The 21,497-nt window shown below is 39.9% G+C and overlaps 1 protein-coding gene across 2 annotated transcripts in view; it reads right to left on the minus strand.

The window, feature by feature from the left end:
* The window catches only part of adam19a (ADAM metallopeptidase domain 19a), a 107,495-nt gene that overhangs the window by 11,583 nt on the left and 74,415 nt on the right, over positions 1-21,497 (minus strand). The window contains exons 6-17 of one of the 2 annotated variants that reach the window (XM_024288297.2): positions 19,576-19,759; positions 17,169-17,234; positions 16,470-16,541; positions 16,015-16,181; positions 13,244-13,328; positions 10,197-10,339; positions 9,134-9,311; positions 6,647-6,736; positions 4,061-4,256; positions 3,780-3,888; positions 2,997-3,201; positions 921-998 (exon numbers count right to left, since the gene is read on the minus strand). In XM_024288297.2, the coding sequence (XP_024144065.1) occupies positions 921-998; positions 2,997-3,201; positions 3,780-3,888; positions 4,061-4,256; positions 6,647-6,736; positions 9,134-9,311; positions 10,197-10,339; positions 13,244-13,328; positions 16,015-16,181; positions 16,470-16,541; positions 17,169-17,234; positions 19,576-19,759 (1,573 nt within the window). The remainder of the gene's footprint in view (positions 1-920; positions 999-2,996; positions 3,202-3,779; positions 3,889-4,060; positions 4,257-6,646; positions 6,737-9,133; positions 9,312-10,196; positions 10,340-13,243; positions 13,329-16,014; positions 16,182-16,469; positions 16,542-17,168; positions 17,235-19,575; positions 19,760-21,497) is intronic. The other variant, XM_024288298.2, reaches the window with a different exon arrangement.

Below are 21,497 nucleotides of genomic sequence, written 5' to 3' on the forward strand. Positions count from 1 at the left end.
ACTATTCCTGAGCGGGATTCGAACCCATGACCTTCTGAATGTGAGTCAGCAGCCATAACATTTTAACCGGACAATCTGCAATGTGAAATCAGGAAGTCATTGTTGATGGTTTAAGGTGATCACCACAACACTGCTTTGAGAAGGGGAGGGGGGCATTGCAGAAGAAGCTGAAAGTTCCAGGGATTCTAGTGTTAAATATGACAAAAAAATACTAAAAGCCTCTGTTTTGTACAGAGTTAACTAGAGGCTACTAACTTACTAAAAGTATTATACAGTTTTACAAATTATATGAACTAAATTGACGTCTGGACACACATCAGGGAACATGGATTTATTGATTTAGTCTGTCAGAAAAAGAAAAGAAAGGCTGCGCATCACAGGAGCCTAAATAAATTATGTTTCTGAGATGGGGAAATATGTTATTGAGAGACAGAAAAACCCAGTAGTTGTTGCAGTTGTGGTCATAGTATTTTAAACTTGATTTAAATATAAAATATAATTTCTAAAAAATAAAAAAAGTTACTCAGCATTTATTATGACAACAATAATAGAAATGAAGTAAATATCTGGATGGATGTGTTTTATATTTTTAAACAAATGTAAAAAATGAGCCCTTTTAGAAGAAGGTAGTAGTGTGTTTTAGACAAATTCTGCCTCACAACTTTAAGGTAAGCTGAGCAGCTTAAAGGTGGATAAACAAAGACTTTAACACAAATTGTCTTTTTCTTTGTCATGTCAATGTTATAGTGTTGGAAATCACAAAGTAGAGACAGAACAGACTTTGTGACAACTGCTGCCTTAGCCCAAGGACACGGGTACAATGAACAGGGGAGCTATGCCCAGCAGCGAAACCACTCTGAAGCACGGCGCTCTGCATGTCATGTGGACTTCTGTGCTTGTGCATGTGTGTGTGTGTGTACCCCATTGCCATGACAACGTGCGATACACGCCTGCAGCTCAGTAAAAGAGGCATTTTGGCATCTGCGGTCCCTGCACACCTACAGACACACAAAACAAAAAGCTGACACAGTGACTCAGAAACGACTCACACAATTAGAATTTGATCAACACTTTGCTGAAGCCTTCAGGCTGTGGAGCAGCGTGGGTAAAAGTCTATCAGGCGGCTTCTTTCCAGTCAGCAGTGTGATGCAGGGATGTCCTGCTCGGGAACTAAGACTGCACTGTGACGGCGCTTCCTCCAGACCATCTTCACGTGATCCACATCCTGCCTTGTTGCCAGGCAGCAGTCCTGTGACTTCACTGAATTATTTAATGGGAGCATTGACCATGACCTCATGCAGTGAGTTTACAGAGGTCGTGACCCCCCAGGATCAGACTTTTCCAATATTCAAGTATTCACCTAAAAAACTAAAAACACGTGTTGATTGGATCTTCTGTTTTGGATTTTTGGTTTGTTAAAATGAGATTTCTTTAACTAAATAAGAAAAAACAAGCAAACTCCAGTACATTGTAAAAAATAGTAATGGCTAAAATACTTTGAGTGTTTGATGTTCGACTGTCATTACAGAAGACACAAATTGATATATATCACCGTTGTGAAGGGAAGAGACCATCAGTTTAAATCTACTGTCAAACCAAACCAGAGACTCAAAAATGGGTCACAGTTTTTTAGCTGCTTGCCAGTAATGATGCTTGGATGAACCCTTTAACACCAGAGCTCCAGTGTTTATGTTCTTTGATTTACTGTTACTTTTCCACGATCAACGTAATTCCAGCAGATTTTTAAAAATCTAGTGGAACTAGAAAAGCTACATTACCAACGATAATGCTGGTGTGAATGCTGTCTGCTGAAGCTGTCTGCTGAAGTTTTCTAAAATATCCGCTTAACTCCAAATTTGCACAAACACCCTCAGTAGATGCCAAATTAGCCAAAAACATTAGCATAACATGCTGAACGTTTTGATACCAAACCTGCATAATTTGAAGAAAGTGTACAAATATTTAAAGACATATGTGTAAAAAAATATAGCGAAATTTGCTTAAAAATTTCAATAATTGTGTAAATAAAAGTTAAAACACGAATGTCCTGAACATGCTGAATGTTTTTAATTGCATAAATTGCATAACTTTGAAAATTTCCATTCATTTTCATCTGGGCTGAAAAATCGCTTAAACTGTGTAAAATCCTAAAACCGTAAAATGTACAAATACCAAAAGTACTAGCAGTAATATCCCTAACAAGTTGAACGTTTTGATACCAAGATTGCAGAAATTGCTGAAAGTGTGATTGAGTTTTTGCAAATCTAAAAACATGTGGTAGTTCACTTTCGGCTTATCCCTTTCGAGGTCTCCACAGCGTAACAGCACCCACTGTTTCTCATCAGTGATTTGGCAGAGTTTTTACGCCGGATGCCCTTCCTGACACAACCCTGTACTTGAGGGGCACAGGGACCCAGTTAGGCAGCAGGTCAAGGGTCTTGCCTAAGGACCCAATCTGGGTGGAGATCAGTGGACAACCCTGGGAATTGAACCCAGGGCTCCCGCATGCCAGCCCTTCACCTAGGCCTTCACCTAGCCCTTCACCTAGCCCTTCACCTAGCCCTTCACCTAGCCCTTCACCTAGCCCTTCACCTAGCCCTTCACCTAGCCCTTCACCTAGCCCACTGAGCCACCCAGCTGCTTTTGCGAATCTAAAAACATACAAAAAAATAAATAAGGGATAATAGAGAGAAACCGGATCACTATAGTGTGAGTTCTTACAAAGTATTTACACAATTGTGTTGATTGTGGAAAAGATACATTATGTTAAAGACTTTGAGTGCAAGTGTCACCGACGACACCTCAGGTGTTAAAGGGTTAAAGACCATGGAGTGCAGGTGGGCCGCAGTGACCGCTCCCTTAGGAGACGGATCAACAAATATTTCACACTGATGATGATGACAAAGTAGGACATTATCACTTCCTGTTTTTCACCACCTTTAAACCGTGAACGAGCACTGGACACAACCCTGACGCCGAGTCTGCTGTGTACAAACCTTGCCCTCGCCACATTTGGTCCCGGTCACGACGAGGCCGGGGTCAGGCAGGTCACCCTGGCCGTCCTGAGTGCTGTAAACATAAGTGCCGCGACACTTCACCTCTCTGCCTCCAGTCTTGATGGTAGTGTCGATGGAAACAGCATTGGTGCCTTTGGGCTTCTTGGCAGCACTGTGGCACTGGATTTTACCGCACTTAGCATCACTAGAATGAGATGGAAACAAACACAAAAAGGAGATCCATGGAGTTCATTTACATGTCAGCTAAATATTTAGTTTGGGAAGGAAGTATTTAGTCAAAAGCTAAATAGATAGCTTTTGACTAAATACTTTGTGGATTTACAAATGGCACCCCATAGAGATCGCTCCAGAATCTGTAAGCGGCACACAGATGTCACCATGAATGTCAATGTTAACTGAATCAACTTTAGTTTGTCTGTTGATCTATCTCTATAAATGGGTCTTTAAAAGTGCTGTCTGTTGACAAATTTGACAAATTAAAATAAACTTGCTTAATTCTTGAAAATATAGTCAAAAACCGTCTGTGTGCTGCCCCCTACAGGTTGAATCGAGGTATTACAGTTAAATTTTGTGATTGGTCAAACCATGTAAGTTTCAGAAGTCTCACGTCATGATCTGCAGCTCCAGTAATGATAACAGTCCTGTTCCTAAACCCCCCTCCCTCTGACTGGATATTCACATTTTGGCTGTGGGTGGAGTCAGCCCCCAACTTCCCTGTTTGGTTACCCTTTAAGCAAAGTGTCACACTACAAGTTTCCATACCTCTTCTCACACTTGACATAGTTGCCGTGCTCATCTTTCCCACAGTTCCCAAACGCGTTACCCGCTGCATTGACGTCCTCAAAGCAGGCGTCATGTGCCGGTCGAGCTCCTGGACACACAGCAGTCGCCTGTTAGCCCTCACAAAGCCACAGACATCAAGACTTTCACCGTTCAACACACAAAACTTTGATTTACCACAGAACCTATTATAAACCGTTTGTAAGACCGTAACCACGTTTAAAGAGAGTGGTCTGAAGTCTATGCTAACAGCTTTTCATTACCATAGCCCCAGAGCTGCAGACACTGCTGTTCGTGAGTCAGGCACATGCCGTTGTAGCAGTACGCATGTCCGTACTGGCAGGCAGAGCCGTCCAGCAGGTAGACGTTGGCAGGACAGTACGGGGAGGCTCCAGTGCAGTACTCTGGCAGGTCACATGTCCCGGCTGGGCCCCGGCACATAGTGCCCGCCTCCTTCAACTGGAACACACATACGGCAGCAGTGATGGGGATGCAGGGGGGTTATCCTCATGATAAAGATGGTCCAAAAATGTCTATGTCCACTTTGAGGTTGTTTACTATGACTGCACAAAAAGGGAGGAGACAGCCGGCTCATCGCTGGTTCATCTTACAAGAGGAGTCCCACCCCTCAGCTCCAAAAGCCACGCCCCCTCAGAGGAGATTTTGGAAACAGAGGCTTCAGATCAACATTAAAAATGGCTTTTTAAGTTATTTAGGTTGAGGGATTTTGGTTAAAAACGTCATAATCATAATTAAAACACTACTGAGAATGTTTTTTTAATACAAAAAAATGTCATAGAGGGACTAAAGGTGAGCATCGCCATGGTGACTCCATCATCATTTAGTTCATGGTGAGTAGTATTTAACTAACTTTATAAACTTTCATTTTAAAAAACTTTCTTTTTTTTTTTTTTTTTACTTTTTTACTAGCTAAAAAAAAGTTTGCACATAATGACATATCCACAACTTAACAATAAATACAAGAATATGTACAATGTAAAAAATGTAAGTCATTTTTACTGGGAAAACTGTAAAATCAATACAGTTAACAACTGTAATGGCTGCTGTTAAAAATAAAACCAGAATTGTACACGCAGGTCTGCTACCCGTAAATTACTGTAAGTTTACAGTGAAATGTTTTCAGTATTTTTACAGTTTTTTTGGTAAAATCTAAGTTCTGAGCTGCCAGCTTTTTTACTGTAAAAATGAATGTACGTTTTTGTTTTGTAGACTTACGCTATAATTGCTTCATAGGATAAATTTGATGTTTGTACAAAAACATGATACAATTTTCAGCAAAAACAGCAATATATGACAATAATAATTATTTTAACCGTATAATAAAATGATACCTTTATAATAAAAAGCATGATGATAAAAATACCACTCTGTATTTTACAGGAACCTCATCTGCCATTTTTCTATTGTAAAAATGAATGTATGTCTTTGCTTATTTTTAAGTGTTACACTGAATTTTTTAAGAGTGAAAAGAACTGTAAAAAATCAACTTAGTCTTTTTTACCATAAAACCTTTTGAAGTAACACCTTATTTTTACGGTGAAATTATTTCAATCACACTGGCTTTTTTTTGTAAGTTACCTTTTTTACAGTGTACAAACTACCCTTACAATAAATAAATACACATCAACAGATGTGGTGAAAAAAAAGTACATTTGTGTTCTTGTTTCAGTTTTTTTTAGGCTTACTACAACAATGAGTGAATGTTGAATGACAGATATCACACCTCTGTCAAGGCTGTAATTATGCTTTTTATTTTCAGAAGAGTCCTCCATCTGAGTGGGTGTTTTTGCTCAAACGTCTTTGTTTTTACCCACAGCTCTTAAAGAATCAAATGCTTGACAGCACTCTCAGAAAGACCTTCAAATCAAGGAGGCTGTAGCTCCTGAGGTAGTCTGCTGATCAGAGGGTTGGCAGTTCGATTCTGGAACTTTAAACTCACATCCATTTCATGGATCCAGAGATGAAAGTAGATTAAAGAAGTAAAACAGCTTTTAGCAGTTGACTAAACGAGAAAAACACGTATAAAACAGTTCATTTAGTCGAGGGGTCAGCAACCTTTAACAGTCAAAGACGTCTTCAGGTCAACAGGATGTAAAAACCTACATAGTTTATCATCTATGTGAACCTCAGACATCAGTTTATACATTTAACTCGTCTGAACTAAATAAATGCTAATTAAGTAATCCTTACTTTAAAAAATTTGCCTTTTTTTCCTTTTCTTTTCTTTTGTTCTTTTTCTTCTCTTTTGTTATTTTAGTTTGAGGTTGGACCTTGGCAGTCTTAGTTTTCAAGCTTTGTTTATTTGCTTCCTTCAGGTAGTTTTGGTTAGGGAGCTGCTGACTGTGACGGTTAGCATGGCTGGATCGGCAGTCTCCATGACTGATTTTATGTTAAGGATCCACCATGGAGAGATAAAAGAGACATATGTGGATCTGGAGCTGCAGGTTGCAGACTCCTGGTTTGGGAGCACAATGATCTGCAGCTGAATATCCAATCAGATGTGGACATACAGTGCATTAAAGGGTTCTTTAACCCCTTTAGACCTGCTGTCCTCATGCGTGGACATCACTTTTTGGATTATAACTACGGTCCCTGTCAAAGAAATAAGAAATGCATATCAAAGAGAAGCTCAGGTCTGACAAGGTTGAATAGAGACATGAAGTTCTTCATTTGCAGTGGTTGGTGTAGCTGGTACTGGTCTCTAATCTTTGTGCTTGGTAAGAATATAACAGGTCGCACAAGTCATAGTGTACTAAAAACAGGCTGTCAGCTGAGTTTTACCTGTTTACCTGCACAGGTACGTTGGTGTGTGCATGACTTTTTCTTACTTTGCAGTTGTGGCAGCACACTCCGTGGGCACACTGGGCCCCCTCCCTCAGGGTGCAGTTGTTGGCATTGCAGCAGTTGTTGGTGCATTCCTATAGCAACACAAACAGAAACACACAGGTTCTGAAACTAAATCTTTTTGTCACATTTTAGCAAAAACGTGTTTTAGATATTCCTACAAAACACTTTGTCATGTACATTTGATATTTAGTCTGCAGCTGCAGATCAATAGTGCTGATACTTTTAACGTTGTAATAAATAAACTCTCGATGCAACTCAACCAATAATAGAGATGGTGGCTCAGTAAACTATTTAACACATTTAAATTTAGCCATTATTAACCCTTGTGGCACAGCCATAAAGCTCAAGTTTCTCTATCTGCTGTGACAGCAGCAGGTTCAGGTGTTCAGTTTTAACAGAATGATTGTTTTCTGTGTCATGCATATTTATAACACAGAATAGTGTCAGGGTCGCACAATTTGCTTTTGTAATTGCATATGTTTAGTGAATGTTTTTCTTTTTTTATTTAATTAAAACTGATCTATAACAGACTGAAACAACCTTCTAAAGAGAAAGAGGCCCAAATCCTCCAGAAACACTGGTGACATCTTTGATTCTTGGTTATTAAAAGAAATGATTCTTGCTGGTAAAAGAAGCTTTGGCGTGAACTTTGTTTTCTCACAAACCTAAAAGGCCCAATAAGACTGTTGCTCTGTGTATTCCAGGTGGATCCTGTCAGGTCTGAGTCTAGATTCTGACAGGCATCCGTCAGACTCTTGATAGTAGCGTTTACAAAGCAACGGAAGACTCAGGAACAAGTCAAAACTCTAACAGGCGCTGGCATGATGATGAAAGGGAAACACATTATTACTGCTGTCACTTCAGAGTGCACAGAGACATCCCATCCTGTTGCCATGGAGCCCTGAGGAGAGAGCGCGGTTATGCACAAACACAAAGTTACAAATGAGAAAGAAAGGCCAATTAAAGCAGTGAGAACGACAGAAACAGATCATGGGTGAAAGACTCATTTGTTTTTCAGTGAGACACACAGCTGTTAGATGCTGAAATGGGGTGGAAGGTTTTCAAAGATACGTTTAATTTTAAGCCAAACCTTTACTATTTACTTTAGTCCTAAAATGTTGACGGTTGTAAAAAGGGTTTGTTGTGACGTAAGTCACTATTATGTGAATGCTACAGCCCCAATGGGCAGACCTGGCTCCAGTCTAGGGGGAAAACCAAAAATGGGACCATAACAAAAACTGGGCACTAGTGAGAAAAAGGAACACAGTTTATTAAATAAGAGAAAGGAAGAAACTGTGTTCTGAAAAGCAAAACGAAAAAAAAAAAAATAGTGTGCTGGTTAAAACAAACCACGTGGAATTGGAACCTCTGCCAAACATAAAATAAGTCATGGAGACTGCTGATCCAGACATGTCGACCGTCTGAGTCAGCAGCTCCTTAACCAAAACTACCTAAAGAAAACAAACAAACAAAGCCCGAAAACTAAGACTACCAAACCCCAAACTAAAATAACAAAACCCAGATGTCTAAAGGTGCATTCACACAAATGTGATTCGAGGGACAAATTCGCCCCTCTTTCGACGCGCAGCAAATTCACTGCTGGCTGCCTGTCGAAACATGTCTTTCTGATGCTGCGGACGCATGTGGGAGGAGCTACTGCTCTATCTGTGGATTTCTCAGATGAGATAGGGTAACTTTTCTTATTATTGTCTCCAGGAAAATAAATTAAAAAAAAATCACAGTTCAGGAGACCCGAGTAGGCTGTCTCTCTCCCGGCGTATTGAGCGAGCTCCGCTGAATTCTGGGAGGCTGCAGCCAGAGAAACGCCACGCTGCGACAGAACACGACGCCGTCTCATTGTCTGAATTCCCCCATACTCACAATAAAGTGCCTTAGAAATTATTTCCTTTTGTTCTTTCTTTGCAGGTCACAAGTTTTTGTTAATTTATTAAACTGTTTTCCTTTTTACCCTTGGTGTCCAAGTTTTTCATGTTATGGTCCCTTTTGGTATTTTTCCCGCTGACTCATGGCAGGTTTGGCCATTGGGGTCGTAACAGTATTGATAAGAACTACAAATACTCAGCAAAACACCATTCTGTGGTTGTCTTGATTTGGTTTTGGTAATCTCTTCAGACAGAACCAATGCAAACAGCCTCTTACTGAAAAGTCTGATACGTTTGAGTCTTTGTCATGTTCTGAGATGCAGCTGATGGTTTGGCGTTTCTCTGTGCATCAGCGGCATGCAGCGGGCGAGGCTGCAGAGGGTCCACTTTTAAGATGTTAAAGCAATTCTGGTAATGTCCTCACTGTAGAATAATGGACTTCAAGTTATTTAGAAATTAAATTACAAACAAATGGATGCAGTGTTAACAGAGTTATGAATGGCATCCACCTTTTTGAGCTCTTTACAATGACTATGCAGTTTACTGAAATATGTGTAAAAGAAGATACAGGTAGAGTGTGCAGACCTCAGGTTCCCCACAGTCACACTCTTCTCCATCCTCCACAAAGCCGTTGCCACACTTCTTGCCCCCCACCAGGTCCTTCATGTTGGGCATGTTGTACAGACACATGCCCCCCCCCTTCTGGAAGTAGCTGTCCAGATCCCGCTTGCTGCAGCGGCTGAAGACCCGTGGGAATGGATGCCTGCATGCAAACGTGTGACAAGCATGTTGGTGACACAGTTTAACAAACACAAAGTTTTTTTTTTTACAACCTTTTCCCTCTTATGTTTCATCCTGTTTGGTGTAAAAGAAATATGGATTAATATTTTTAGATGTTTTCGTACCAATTATAGCGTTTTCCTTTATTTTGTTGGATGTGACAGGATTCTTTGTTAACTGAAAAGCTTTGAAGGATTAAAGGACAAAAGATTTTCACCATAAATAATTGCTTTCTGTCACTATGCTTCGGTAATTGTATAAATAATTTAAAAATAAAGAAAAATACTGCAGCTGTGGAGGAAAATAAGCAAACAGTTTATTTATGTTTGAGGGAAATGGGTCTGTTGGGTACGGTGGCCCTGAAGGGCAAATCACATCAACAAATCACTCAACACAAAAACATATTGAAGATCTCAACCAGAACTAAAAAAACAAAACAAATAAGAAAAAAAAACAACATTGCAATTAAGAAATCAAAACAAATTTGAGTTTTAAAGGAGAGGGAAACATGTTTTACCTGAACTGTAGAAACGAGAGGATCAATCAAAGTGGTCAATCACTGATGTCCCATCATACCTGCCTTGTTCAGTTTCTTATTGTGTTTCATTTGGATTTCTGGAGATTACTTTTGTTTTCCAAAATGCTTTATTGTTACTGTTAGATCTTTGGTGGGATTGTGTTTTTTTTACATTTTGGCTTCTGGAATTTTGCTTTGATTTCTAAAATGTTTTTTGTTTTTTTTTTGTTTGTTTTTGTGTTGAGTGATTTGTAGATGGGATTTGCCCTTCAGGGCCACCATAGTCTGTACCCTGAGTATTCATTGATCAAATGATGCGAGGAGATGCTGGATGCGCTCTCTGGGCCTCACCCGGTGGCAGCAGCCATCACACACCCCCCCTGATCAGCAGTGGCCTCCACACAGCAGCCATCGTGGTCGTGGCTCATGCCGAAATTGTGTCCCATCTCATGCGCCATGGTGGCGGCTGCTCCAATGGTCAGCTCAGAGTGGTCCTGAGGGCATCAGTCAAAGAAAGGTGTTGAGATGATTCATATTAGGATGAAATGATCACCGGCACAAGACCCCATACAGCAGATAGTGAGGAAACTGCACACTGGATCTCTCTGCGTGAGTGCTGGTAGTCCAGGAGTATGACTGATCCTGAGAATGCTGACCAAGACGAGGCAGAAAGCAGCAGTGGCTGGTCCACTGCTGGTTCCAGTTGTACTTCACTGAAGCCTCCATTTGTGTAAAGAAACTCCAGTAGGATTTGTGCAGACGCGCTGTGGCTTCATTCAATTTGTCCAACCTGCAGTATTTCAACATATTTTGAAGACTTTGACAAATACCTTCCAAAGAATGAATCAAATGTAATGAGTTATTCTTCTGATTGAAAAGGTGAGCAAATGATCAAACATATTCAGATTTCAGAGCAGCTTCTTGGACAAGCAGCAGCCTTCTGGAGAGATTCCTGGGCCGTGGAGATGAACTACAGCTGAAGCTGAGAAACGGCATCCTGTGAAAGCAAAAGCTCCTCTGCTGCACACAAAATGTCACGCTGGCTGTGGACTCTAGTGGGAATCATCATGCAGGACAACAGTCCATCCACAGTCACAAGTCAGGAGTTCATTTATTCATGAGTGCTGGGGACTTGCCCAGCATTAACCGATACTTGTTGAATTGCTAAAGAACAAATGTGTCATGGCACAAACCTGCCAAGTCTTACTGAGAAATAAAGCTGTCTGTGTAAACAAACAGCAGTCATCTCTATTCAACTAAGGGAGCTCTGCTGGGTCGGCCCCACTTTAACCAGAGCTTTATTAGCCGTTAGCAAATGATCATGTTCTGCTCCCAAGTCATTCATATTCCATGTAATCCCTAAAGGTCAAACCACACATGTAAAGTGTTTTGGACCGGTTAGTCAAACCCATTTAGATTCTGCCTCCACCCACATGATGGCTGACAGCCCATTAAAAGCTAAACTTGCTTAGAGGCGATCGATCCCTTTGACCACTCAGTACAATGCTGTCCTCATACATAGATGCATGAAGCTCAACAAGCTGCCTGCATCCAGGGGGGGGCAGTCCCGTTCACCTCTGTTAAAGACCATTCAAAGAAGAAATATCCAGACAGGCTGAGATATGGAGGAGAAAAGTCAACCAGTGTTCAGCTTTGATTCTTGAAATTTGATATTTTGATACCTGAGTCATAAATTCAACAGCCTTTTATTGCTTATTCACTTTCTTTTTGCAATATGATGACGTGAAATGTGATTCTTCATAAAGACGACCTTAACAGGATTTATTCAAGAATCAAGATGATCAAACGGTATGACTACATGTCAGAAGTGACTTCATCACTGATGGCCACACAAAAGCCAAGTTACAAGCCCCACTGTTGCATGGGGCAGAGATGAATCAGACCATGTTTATAAGTAATCTGATTACACAGTACTGTCAGGAGGGAGCCATCTCCTGAGTACCGACTGCACTCAATCTCCCATCAGCCCCAGCACACAGTGTCTGGATGTCTCCACACCTGACTCATCAGTTCATCAGCCACAAGACATTTAAACACCTTCAGACCTCACTCAGAGTGAAGTATTGTTTGAGCCTTTCTGCCTGCATACTGAGCGGTTCTCTTTGACTGGATCTAGATTTGTACCTGACTCCGCCTCCTTGCTGCCTGCCCTGACCCTTTGCCTGGATTATCACTCTGATTTAGCTTTGTGGACTCTTAGCTTAGCCTTGCTGCTGTCTGCCTTTCTCTGTCCAATAAAGCCGCTGCAGGTGGAACCAGCTGTCTGCCTGTTTGTGACAAGTAGAAAAAGTATGAGCCTGATTTACCAAGAGCTGAACTGCATGTGCATGCAAACGCCGTCTGCTGTTTTATTAGGACTTCTGGGTCATGAACTGAGTGAAATTGTGTGATGGAAGACAGAAACAACCATTTAAAGGAGTACTTAAGGAGAAAGTACATCACTCTAAATATAGAACAATAAAAATACTTCCTAACGTGATGAAGTCAACGCTACACAACGAGAAAGATCAAGACATTATTTCCTCTTTTTCCAGGTTTGACTCACAGGAGAAACCTCAGCACACACAGCAGAACCCCCTTCCCTCAGACAGCCTTCATCTGCAGGATGAGGGGGAACTAGGGGTTCTGCTGAGAGACGTAATCACTGCAGCTGCTATTGTTGCTAAAAACAAGGATCCCACGTCTACCCTGAGACCCCCCTCAGCAGAGCTGTAGTGAAGCCCTGCAGCGCTACCAGAGGGAGCGGAAATGCATCTGAGCAAAGAACTCTGGGAAAACTTCTCAAGTGGAGCATTTATCTGACCTCCTCACACCAATAGCAAGGATGCCCAAGCCCGGTCCTCCAGATTTACCACCATAGTTCTCTCTGCTGATTACCTGGATCAGGTGTGATCAGTCAGTCACCATGAGGAGACTCCTGAGTCAGCTAATCAGCAGCAAGCAGTGCATAGTTGAGTCTGTTTTAATTGGCTGAAGGTGAACCACAAAACCTGAATAAATTAACATGAAACACTTTTATTTAAGCATAATGAACAAAACAGCCTGCAGACCCAAATTTGAATGTTTTTATCTTCGAATATTTATTTGGTTTTGGCTGATTAAAAGAAAATATGAGTCTCTTTGTTAAAAGGCATTTTCATTTATAAGTGTTGAATATCTTGATTGTATTGATCTCTGTAAAACAATTAGACTGTATCATGACACCACTAAATTCATAGACCATGTATGGAGATGTGTACAGAAGAGGACACATATAAGGACACACAAATAAGAAAAGATCAGAATACTTTATACAACCAAACAGGAATTAAACTGACAAAAGGACAGAGGGAATAATGAGAAGTGAAACAGATCAAGTTAAAATGAGTCCTTCATACCACGGTGATGCCTCCAGAGTTTTCCAGACTGCACATCCCCTCCAGCGGAGCCATTCCAATAGTGGTTCCCTTGAAAATCACACCCCTGCACACACAAACACACCGAAAGAAAACGCTGAACTTTCATCTCTTCCTGCTAGTGTCAGTTATAGGATCTGTAGTGGATGCTCAGTGACTGCAAATTAGGCTCAGCTGCACAGAACAACAATCTACCACATGTCATTTGTCCTTTGAAGCAAAAAATACAAAAAAATCTGTTCTGAGTTGGTGTGCTGGGGTGGAGAGACGGTGAAAAGAAAAATGCAACATTTGAAGACAAAGTGAGGAAGGTGCTGTTGTCACTGAGCTGGACATCCATGGCGGAGCGGTGGCTGCAGAACAGGGTCCCGTCTATAACAGACGAGCGGCTGCATCCACGGCTCATCTCCATGCAGAGGAGCAGCTCAGACACAGGCTGCCGTCTGAGGCAGTCCTTCCTCCTCAGTCCCAGGAGGATTTTTAACTCCGCTACGGACGCCAGAGAGTGACATGGCTGATTATGCCATTCGGTGTTTAGGAGCCCCCATCAGGGTGTGGATGGGTGACTGTAAAGTGCTTTACACTAGGTTCACAGAGAGGAGTACACGCAGCATCCGCTCTCTCCTGCAGTTCACACCAGACGTGCATTTTTCAACGATGGTCGACAGGCTCTTCTGCTAGAACTTTTATTTGTTTTTGCCATCATGGATAAGTTAATGACCTAAAAATATGACCCCATGTTTCTGCTAAGAAGCAAGTAGTTAGTAATTTATCTGTTGTTGAGACACACAGAGAAGTGTGTGTTGTGATTGTGTGTTTATTTTCATCTCTACAGTCTGCTTAGATACAAAAACATGATCGTATTTGTCAACTGTGGAGTTTTATTGTGAAAAACTGATTATATTTTGAAAATAAACTGGATTTTTTCATGTATCTTGATGTAACTTTCTGCCAGAATTAATGCGGATCGCTTGCAGCTCATGCACAAAATAGACCAGACATCAAAACGATCCGCTGCACTGCGCTAGACTTCTGCGGAGGACCGCGGCGCTCCGTGCCTGGAGTGAACCACACCATAGGTTAACAAGGGCGCCGAATGGAAGCGGCCTCCGATCCATGTCGCTTCCACGTCCAGTGTAAAACAGGCGCTACGCCTTCCAAGAAGGCCTTAAAGAGCTACGTAAGTACACGCCATTTACCATTCATGTTTTCTCCCTTTCCAGAAAAGAGCTATTTTGTTGTACTCATACTTGTTGAAATGAAAATAAAAACTACTCATTTATATTATAAATCTACAAAGACTTTAACTGAATTGGATTCATTTGTAGAGCTGCCAAGATTAGTCGACTAATCAACTCTTAAAATAGTCTACGACTACTTTAATAGTCAATTAGTCATTACTTTATACTATATGGAGTCTGAGTGTAGTAAAGTTGAAAGTTATAATGGCATTATTCTAGATTTTTGGAAAATTTTGACATTTATTAAGATTTTTGGGGGCTATTTTGGAGTTTAGCTAATATTTCAGCTACATGCTAGCTGTTTTGGCTATCTTAGGCTTTTTTCAGTATTTAGGCTAATTTGGCATTTAGCTAATATTTCAGCAAGCTATCAGCTTCAGCAACTTCAGCTATCAATTTCAGCATCTTCAGTGGCCAAATTCAGCTTCCAGAATTCACACTAGCATTATCACAGGTAATGCTATAAATCCAGTGTTGACCATTAAAATAATTGTTCGTGGCAGCACTACTCATTTGACCATCTTTTTTGGTTGTTCACAATACCTTTACACTACGATTGTAACTTTTCAAATTGTTGATAAACTTACTGTGGGACTCAGGTGACAGAAAAATTTGAAAACCTACTTGAAGCTAATTTTTGAGCCCTATTGAAAATGAATAGGAAATGTATCAAATTTATGCAATTTATGCAAATAAAAACATTATTGATATTTTACGCAATTATTGAGACTTTAGACAAATTTTGCATTTTTTTCCCACGTATTTTCTCAAGTATTAGTGCACTTTCTACAAAATAATGCAAATTTGGTTTCAAAGCATGTATCATGTATGTATTTCAGCATGTTAAGGGGATTAATGCTACGGAGGTCTTTAAGGATAATTTTGAGTTTAGTTAATTTTTAGCAACATGCTAACATTTTTGGCTAATTTATCATTTACTGAAGTTTTTTTTAGCTATTCCTAAGTTTAGCTAACATTTTAGCACTATTCTAACGTTTTTGGCTAACTCAGCATCTACTGAGGTTTTTTGATCTAATTTTGAGTTAAGCTAGTTTTCTAGTAATGTGTTAGCTTTTTTGGCTAATTCAGCATCTACTGAGTTTTTTGGGCTTTTTTTCAGTTTAGCTAACATAATAGAACCATGCTCATGTTTTTGGGTAATTTGGCATCTAATGAGTTGTTTTTTTGGGCTACTATGGAGTTCAGCTAGTATTTTAGCAACATGCTAGCTTTTTTTCTAAGGTGGCATCTACTGAGGTTTTTGGAATAATTTGGAGTCAAGCTAATATTTTAGCAATGCTGCAATTTTTTAATGAAATTCTTTAAATTCTTTGTGTGCTCTCTGCAAATTTTGCTAGTTTTGTATCAAAATGTTCAACACATTCATGACTTAATTCAGCAATTAAAATAAATGCCTTTAGCATCTTCAGCAAACAGCTCCAGTATCTTCAGCGACCACATTCAGTAAAAAGCATTCACACTAAAAAGATTGTTGAAGAAAACATGTCTTACGTGAGCAGCTGAGCGTTGTCGTGTTTTTTACGAGACTTCAGCTTCTGTCTCCACTGCAGGAAAGACCAAAGTGTGGCGTTCGGCTCTTCGCTGATGATACACTGATCTCTGTCGGTCCAAACCTCCAGGCCAATTAGAGGCACCCGGATATTTAAAGCCCGGTAGAACTACATGTAGAAAGAAGAACATCAGTAGTAATCAATGTCATTAGCTCCTATACTACAGTCCAGTTTCATCAAAGGTTTTCATTGATTTCCTCTTAGAACCAGCACTGATTAAATCCAGAAGAGTTCATTTGATGGCAGACATCGGCACTCTGTACGCATTTCAGTCCCTAATGAAGCAGATAAACTGAGGAGAATGATGTCAAAGCTAAGGAAGATCAACATACATCAGCTTGTGATCTCTTAGCTCTTTTGACTGAAGCAGAAAAGAAGAAAAGCCCTCAGCCTTACCTTATCCACATAATTAGCTATTTCCATTATCCTGGTCTTGGTCTTTTCATAGTCCCTATTCTGCCGTTTAAACTGCAGAACAGTGAAAACAAGGTATATATCAATGTCACGGTGGAGGTCAGCAGCAGCGAGTTCAGAAACGAATCACCAATAAAGCCAAATTACAGCTGAATCATCACTTCTGCCTTCAAAGTACAAGTCTGTTTCCATAAGAGGTGAGAAGCTCTGCAGGATTGTTAGAAATCAAAAGGACAGCTCCTGCTTTTTGTTTCCGTCCTGTGTTCAGCTCAAGATCAGAGATGGGAAAAGGAATTCATTGTTTCTAAAAATGACAAGCTCAAAAACAGATAATTACCATATTCTGTTGTGCAGAAACAGAACCAAACTTCACCTAATTAGACTCAATGACATAAGAGGACTACAGTGGAGTCTGACTAAATTATTCCCTCACAGCAGATTTTCTTTCAAATTCACTTTTGGTAAATCTTGTATGTGCCCAGACAAATACTTCTGGCTTCCCTCCTCACTATTATTTCAGCTCTAAGCTGTCAGAGTAAAAGTCCTCAATTAACTTCAGTGGGATCATTGTTTCAATCCTCATCTGCCATTCTGTGCATTTCTCTTTTTAGCAGACAAATACAACAATTAACTGCACAAAGCAATGAGCCCATGAGGAAGATGTAAGGAGAGTATTCTCACCAGTGTATTGTCTGCCACAATGTACAGCTCTGTGTACTTTGTTGTACCCCAGGTATTTCTCTTGACCTAGTGTGGAAGAGAAAAAAAACTGTTAAGGAGATGATGCACGTCTGCCGTGACCCTCTGAACACAGATGAGCTGAATCATCCTGACCACAGCTCTGAGGACAGCCTCCACATCCAGTCACTCGCTGGTTACCATTGACAACATCTGGATCAACACCAGGATTCAAGAAAAGAGCCGAGTCTGCATGAGCAGCACTGAATACTGACTTTGGATGAGCTGCAGTAACAAGAACATTCTAATGAACAAGTGCATGACCATATGGTTAATAACGCACTCTGCTATGTTATCTAACAACTATCTATTGTTAGACGCAACTAACCTTTAAAGGTTTCAACTAAAGACACTTTTCCATAACTTACAACAGATCATTTTATTTTTTTCACATTTTATCAAGACATTTATATCTGACCAAAAAAATATATTTTTTAACTCTAAAAATAAAAGAAAGAAGCTCCTACATTTTTTAAAAGACCAGCCAGCCGATAGACAGAAGGAGTCAGTTATCAGAAATGTGCTAAGTGTGTACTCTGATGCCTCTCCCACAGAGGTGTCTCATACTGCAAATGAGGCTTTTACTGTCAGCAAACAGTGGAGCAGGATCCAAAATGCAGGGAACCGGGCTTTTGGCTGTAACATAAACGTCTTCTAGAACTTTCCTTACCGGGAGGGAGGGTCTAAGGACAACCAGATTTATTTAGTCTGTTTAGTTTAGCAATTAGCTTTTATTTATGACTGACTTTCTGTCTCTGTAAAATTACTTGAATGAAGTCTAATGAAGCAATTGATTTGTGATATTGGCTATATTAATAAAATGGAATTGAATTGAACTTATAGAAAGCTAAGCCCCTGAAAAAAAGGGAAAATCAACAAGGAGGACAAAGCAAGTAACCTGATGACACTCATCTGATGGCCAGACACTCAGATATGCAAAGAATGATTTGCATAAAGTCCTGCTCTGATCATCTCTGGATCCATTATCAAAGCGTTTCCAGTGGTCTGTCATTATGATGATGCTGGTTTTAGACAAAAAATCAAAATCAAAAACGTGAGTTGTTTCTAGGACATAGTTTCTGCAGAGCAGCAGGAGTTCAACAGAAAATCATCTCTGAGTTGTGGGATGTTGGCACAGAAGTAAGGCAGCATTAATACTTTGTTTACACTCTTTCCTGCTAGCTTACAGCCCCTCACAACCCCAACCTAACATTATCGGTTCAACAAAAATGGTGATTGATATCTAATCTATCCTGTCGTTCAGTTCTGATCCAGATTCCAGATCAGACCAGGAAAACAAAGACGTTCATGGATCTGTTTGTCTGTAAACGGATGCATCAGAATGGAGCAGAGCAGAGAGACTGGCCCTGTGATTGTAATTTATACAGAACAGCTACAAGCTTTTTCCAACAGCATTTTTGTCTGCTCCTGATACACAACAACTTGAATAAAGAAATACTCATAAGTGCAGTTTTATTCTTAATTTTCTTTCTATATGTCTTTCATCACAAGAAAAATGCTACAAGAACATGTTAAAAACCCAATTTTTACCAGAGTGGGTCTTTAAAACCTGAGTCGTATGTGACTGAGACAGTCAAACAAAAAACTAAAAACTAAAAACAAACCGATCCTCAGTTCACATGCTGAATAAAACTGACATATCTCACACATCTTTGGCACATATTAAACTATTTTTGGTAGATTTAGGACATCCAAGACATGAATGTCTTCAATTCTTTGCATGATCATGAAGCCCTCAGGGCACAGACTCTCCAAAATAAAAGCAGGAAAACAGAACTCCCTATCAGAACTGAGTTCATCTCTTTCTATTTGATGGTCAAAGTCAATGTGACTATGAACTTGAAAAGAAAAAAATGATGAACTTAATCCTTCTGGGGTTTTTATTTGTTTAACTAAACTCAAAATAAGCTGCTGGATGGCTCAGTCAACCAACGTGTAGAACCGGCGAATGGGAAAGCAGGGTTAGATTCCCAGGGGGCACAATGAGCTGAATCCAGCGTGGGGGCTAAGAAAAGACCCTTCAGCCTACTGCTATGTAGCCACAAGTCTGAGTCCCTGTGCTGGTCTCCAGCCCAAACAAAACACAGGGTCACGTCAGGTAGAGAATCCGCCAAAACTCTCTAAATGTGCAGATTAGTAAAAGCTGGTCCACTGTGATGACCTCTGAGGGGCTATACTGAAAGGCGAACAACTAAACTTCAAATCAATGTTTGCAGTTTCTAATATGGTTATTCATGTTAATTGAGTCTTAAGTATTCGTATTCTGAAATACTACGTTTTTGAGTGTATAGAAACAGCAGAGATCAAGACCCTGATCCGGAGAACTCACCCTTGACCTGTGCGATCTGAACAAGTCTAAGCTGTGGTTGAAGGCTGAGACGTGATGGTGGTGGGCACAGTTTCCACCTGTTACTGCCAGGTGTTTTGTACTCCGCAGTGAATGCTGGACAATCTCCTCATCACCAGCTGGCTCCAGGTAGTATGTGTCACTAGAATTCAAGGATATCAGCCCCCTGTAGGAGAAAGAAGAAGCCAAGATGAAGGTCAGTGATTGAGTTCAGAAAAGGGAGGAAAAAATGCTGCTTGGTTGTGGCATCACAGAGCTGTTACAGCTGCTTCCATATTACATATTTGTATTCATGTGTTTAAAGGGTAACCAAACCCTAAGTACACTTTTTTTGTCTGCTGACCTCTATAAATGGGTCTTTAAAAGTGCTGTATGTTGATCATTGACACATTTTGACATTTTAAAATAAACTTGTTTAATTCCTGATAATATAATCAAAACCGTCAGTGTGCTGCCCCCTACAGGTTGAAATGAGGTATTACAGCTTAATTTTGTGATTGGTCAAACCATGTAAATTTCAGAAGTCTGACGTCATGATCTGCAGCTCCAGTAATGATAACAGTCCTGTTCCCAGCTCCACTCCCTGACTGGATTTTCAGCTGTGGGCGGAGTCAGCCTAAAACTTCCCTGTTTGGTTACCCTTTAAGGGGCTGTCTCCAGGTCCTCAGTCAGTTTTGAATGTTCCCTTCATTCTAGCACTGACACCGACGTCACAGTTCTGTTCTTTTGTGGAGTTCTGGTTACGTAAGTGGGGATGTTTTCTATAGTGAACTTCTGGTCCAGGTTTGGTTGCTGGTTCTTTTTAGTTTCACACTGGGTTTCTCCTTCTCCTTGTCTTAACTCATACACAATGTTGTATGGTTTAGACTGAACCATAGAACAGGAGTGGTCGTGCATGAACACTGAGAGCTAATGCTTTGTTTTATGTCCTATGCATGAGGATAGAACCAGTGAATGGAAATTATTTAATATTTTCTTCCTCAGACAGAAGTGATGTCATCATTAAGTCTGGAACACATAAATGGATACACATTTATTGATAATGTACTCATTTTATTTAGTGTGCATTGTGACACACATTTCAGTCTGTTTAGACCTGTTAGAACACTTTAATTAGTTAGAGTTTGTATATTATTGCTTTATTTTTAAAGATTTTAGTCTTCATTTCTAAATGTTAAAGTTTAAAATGTCTATTAAATCACAAAATGCTTGATACGTATGTAGGATCAGTCTGTGAATGATGCTCCATCAATGTCATTTACTGTCTTCATGGTAATGACAGGTAAATGTAAACTTAATGAAATATTTAATCATCTATTTACAAAGATTTGATTTCTTTGGAAATCAAATATAATAAATATATAATAATATATATGTATATATATATATATATATATTTATAATACATATATAATATATATTGCATAAGTTAATATACTGAGAAAATAATCCAAATTTTCTTTGTCAGAAAGGTTTCTACCTCCATATGTTTTTGATTATTATCGATATCTTTAAATGATGGATGTGGAATCTATATATCACAGAATAGAATTGTATTTGTTGGGGAATTAACAAAGTGAGGTGGTGATATGGTTTTCAGGAAAACACTAACAGAGCTGACAATAGCTCTGATTTTTTTAAATGCAAAATGTTCCTGTAATGCAGACATCTTCTGTTTGACACCAACATTACAATCAATACCTTTGTGTCTTTTCATAAACCAGAAGTGTGACTGCTCCTGAAGTCTCTCATTTCTAGATCATCTCATTCCTGGAGTATGTCAGTGATTCGTGCACGAGCATATAAAAAAACCTATAAAGCAGAACCTTAAGGGGGGGGTGGGGGGGGCTGCTTTATTGTTCTCATGGCTCTTCTCAGGAAATGATGATTACTCAGAAAAATGT

The sequence above is a fragment of the Oryzias melastigma genome, linkage group LG18 (genome assembly GCF_002922805.2).
Source record: "Oryzias melastigma strain HK-1 linkage group LG18, ASM292280v2, whole genome shotgun sequence".
Classification (NCBI taxonomy): Eukaryota; Metazoa; Chordata; class Actinopteri; order Beloniformes; family Adrianichthyidae; genus Oryzias; species Oryzias melastigma.